Below are 3,654 nucleotides of genomic sequence, written 5' to 3' on the forward strand. Positions count from 1 at the left end.
ACGCTTCACTTTGCGTAATAGCCCCTTCCTCGCTGCTTCCAATAGCTCCGTGTTGGCGGCAGTACTAATCGTCATTTTTGGTAATGACCTCAAATACAACGGAATACAGAAGAATGACAGTAGCCGACTTGGTCGTGGCGGTTTCACTGTCAGATCAAGTTGCCAACGGCAGCCCTGGTTAAAAAAAAAACGCGTCCACAAAATAATGCGTATATCAAGGTTACCGACATTGTGCTATCGACTTTGTCCAGCAAAGATAATGATTGCCACCTGCATTTACTAGCCGATACTTCGTCATGCAAGTAAAACTTTCTGGATTTCATAATAGGAGTCAAGTCATTCAAGACTAAACAACTGTAGCAGTTTATACTGTGGAGTCCACACTTACTCATGCTTAGAAATAATTCATGCAACTTGATAATTCTGTTATATAAGATAGCCACAAAATGGTCGCACCCAATACATGTATAAGTTAATAAGGTTTACTACATACACGAGTAGCAATTCTTATTATGTATGTCATACGTTGATATCTCACACCTGGAGTACAACTCATGCAAACGAACGTACTCGCCTGATTAAAACCCGGGTACAATTGAATAGTGTCAAACCAATGGGATCCAGAGGGCTTTATTAAGGTAGAGGACAGTTTTTTTTTTCGGATTCTACTCTTGGAGCCTATTCTCGAAGCATAGTCATTGCAATATCGCTGGGCGCATTTGTTCAAAGCGTATAGGTTAAACCGACCACACAATGACATTCAAACTTCCTGCGAGAGCCCAGCAGTAAATACTGACGACTGTTATAAGTGCTTAAAAGTTGTGGAGCAAAGTCAACAGTTGCTTAGCTGAAAGATCCAGAGCTCCCTCGCGTAAAACACGGCATCATTATATTCTTAAGAAATAAAAGTTGTGGAACCCATTTTTTTTGCTCGTGGTGTGCTCTCCATGAAACACCATGCTTTCATTTTGGACAAATTGCAAATGATCGAACGTGTGTCTACATACTTAGTAATTCTACTGCTTCCACTTCGTCACTAAGCTTTGCACTTCCTGCAAAACGAACGGCATTCAAATCAAATAAAGTTGACAGGAAATCATTGTTTGATACAAATGTCAGGTTAAATGCACCCCTTTTGTACCGTGATGATAAACAGGGTCACTCGCCCGTGTACGTGTATGATCTGATGGTGGTTCTTGGTTAATTGGGAAAGTGCCGCGTTTATCCGGGTGCTGCATCGAAGCGAGTTTTGCAGTAAAACTCGTACCAGAGACATCAGGTAAATTGGCAGACAACATCCTGTCTATGAGTATGACGCGCGTCCTGGCAAGTACACAACTGTGAGAAATTAATCTACTTCGTAAAAATTAGCCAGATGAGGACTAAAAAAATGGAGAAAGAGAAGGAAAACGTGTTTGCTATGATGAAGCCAAAATCAATGGACCGACCTACTTGTGCAACGGGCCATTCTCCTTAATCCAACGGTTCTCGTATGCTTTGTGCTTCTTGAACTGCGCTTTGATGAAGGGATTTAAGGTCTTTGTGAGCCGAGCCTTATTCGACAATTCCTGGAGTCCCATAATTTGGTACAGAATGTTCGGGTGAATCTTGGTCTTCTTGTACAGCGTGTCAAAGGAGACGTCTCTCTTCACCAACTTCTCCGCTTTCGCCCGATTCCAATTAGCTGGCAAGTCCTTGATATTTCTGACGAATTTCGAAATCGTTCTTTGTTCGTCGTCTGGGTGCTGTCTTAAGCGTCTACTGGTAACAGAGTCGTTGATGGAGTCCACAGCATTAGGTGCGGCAATGAGGAGAGTGGTCACGAGTAAGAAGAGGCAGCTAACACGCATTGTCAAGAAATGTGTCGAATCCGAAGCAAATTGGTAAATGAATGAAGAAAAGGTAAGGCCCATTCTGGGTACGAATCCTTGGGTTTTGCTAGTTTTATGTTCGCCTCACACTGCGATACATGGTACGTACCCAGAATAATTTTGGCAATTTCTGTAAATGTCCGTGTATCAATCAAAAGCGAGGGTTCGGAAATCTCAGCAGATTTATAATAGTGTTACTTCGAAGTAGATTGTGCCTGCAGATGCTGCCTCGTCAACCGAAATTCTGACCAACATCGCTGCTGCCTCCAAAAACCATTTTATCCAGTCGTAAGTTTTCTGAACACCAGCACCACTAGCAACGGCACATTCGTCTACACATTTGCCTTTGTAGTATTCACCAAAGAATAGTCCCCATCATTGCTCGCTGGTATTCCAAGATACCGTAGTCACGCGTCCTAGCAGTCAAGCAGTATATGCAATTATTAAGTTTACACTGACTATTTTAGCCTGTCGTTGCTCGCGCGTGCGGTTTCTACAAGTAGGTGTAACCGAGTAACCGATTAGTCACGAATCGAAAATGTCGTAAACACAGCCGTGAAGTGTAGTACTTCTTTTAGCATGAGCATTGTATTTTTGGATCACTCACTTTCAAGATTAGTCACTGATCGTATAAGTCGTAAACACAACTCTGGAGTTATTAATAATAACACTTCTTCTGTCATGAAACCAGGCTTTACACTGTTCATGATTTCGGACGCTGCATCGGCTCATTACACCTGCAAACAATCGCGGTCGTGCACTAAACTAAATGTCCAATCAACTCAGATACTCGTTTTCTTACTACTTTATTGACCATTTTATTATGACACAGACATCACCACCAGTTTGTGCTTAACTATTGTATGTCTGTCTAGATCCAAAAGCACTAGCTCGAGGTCGTTCCACAAGGAAATGCAATCTACATGACTGCAGTAAGCCCCAACAACAACAACCTCTTTATGCTAACCTGCAACAATACTATCAACTTCGCCATGCGGAGAGAATGATCGGCGTTGTATTTGCTATCAAAATCTACAAAGTCGATATTTCTTGCACCAAACACTTTTTTTTAGCTGGTTCCCATTTCCTTTCTCCTTATAATTACTACGCTATTTTTTCTATTAATCTTTTATGGCAAACATTTCGCTAGCAGCCAGCCTTGAGCTGGATACATACTCGAGAAGAGTGTAACAAAGAACTCGTCCTGGTCTGCAAGACTTCGACGCGAATCTCGAGCAAAGTCCACTAGCGCATCCGCTCGTCTTCCCAGCTGGAACGCGTCTTTACTCTGCAGCATTGTCTCGAGTGACTTCAAGTGTTTCTCCGTCGTGCGAGTCATCTTGAATGGAATCCGATCATCCACTCGCAACAGCGCGCCATTCCGAGTCTGTAGTCGTAGAAACACACCTGCCGCCAAGCACGAGACGTGGAACTCTACTCCATATTGCAGCGATCCACCGAGACCGATGGCCTTCATGATGCCATTGTTACGACGTGCATGGCCTAGTTCCAGTAGAAGATCGCACAGTTGGCGCAGCATCTGCTTCTTCAGCGTCGACGGGAGCACCTCCGCCAGAGGCTTGCACACGAAGTTGGTCACTTCAGCAGCCAGGAACAGCAGCTTCATCTGCGCTAACGCACTCCTTCCGACTCGAGCACGCTGCATCCAGTTCATGAGTTTCGTCAGCAGCGCCAGACTCAACGACTCGGTTAATACAGGAGCGCGACGTAGCTGCTGTAGGAAAAGAACCTGGAGAGTCAACAGCTTGCCCTGCTCTAAGCA

General features: G+C 44.0%; 2 protein-coding genes across 2 annotated transcripts; both read right to left on the bottom strand.

Moving 5' to 3' along the window:
* Window positions 1–1,391: 1,391 nt before the first annotated feature.
* On the bottom strand, window positions 1,392–1,871 carry PPTG_12486 (hypothetical protein). Its single transcript, XM_008908524.1, has one exon. The coding sequence runs from the start codon at window positions 1,848–1,850 to the stop codon at window positions 1,449–1,451; it is 402 nt and encodes a 133-aa protein (XP_008906772.1). The 5' UTR covers window positions 1,851–1,871; the 3' UTR covers window positions 1,392–1,448.
* A 1,129-nt stretch (window positions 1,872–3,000) lies between these two features.
* PPTG_12487 (hypothetical protein) lies at window positions 3,001–3,546 on the bottom strand (the record flags this gene model as incomplete). Its single annotated transcript, XM_008908525.1, has 1 exon — window positions 3,001–3,546. The coding sequence occupies one exon, from the start codon at window positions 3,544–3,546 to the stop codon at window positions 3,001–3,003; it is 546 nt and encodes a 181-aa protein (XP_008906773.1).
* Between the last annotated feature and the right edge of the window lie 108 nt (window positions 3,547–3,654).

Source organism: Phytophthora parasitica, assembly GCF_000247585.1.
Source record: "Phytophthora parasitica INRA-310 unplaced genomic scaffold supercont2.30, whole genome shotgun sequence".
Lineage (NCBI taxonomy): Eukaryota > Oomycota > Peronosporomycetes > Peronosporales > Peronosporaceae > Phytophthora > Phytophthora nicotianae.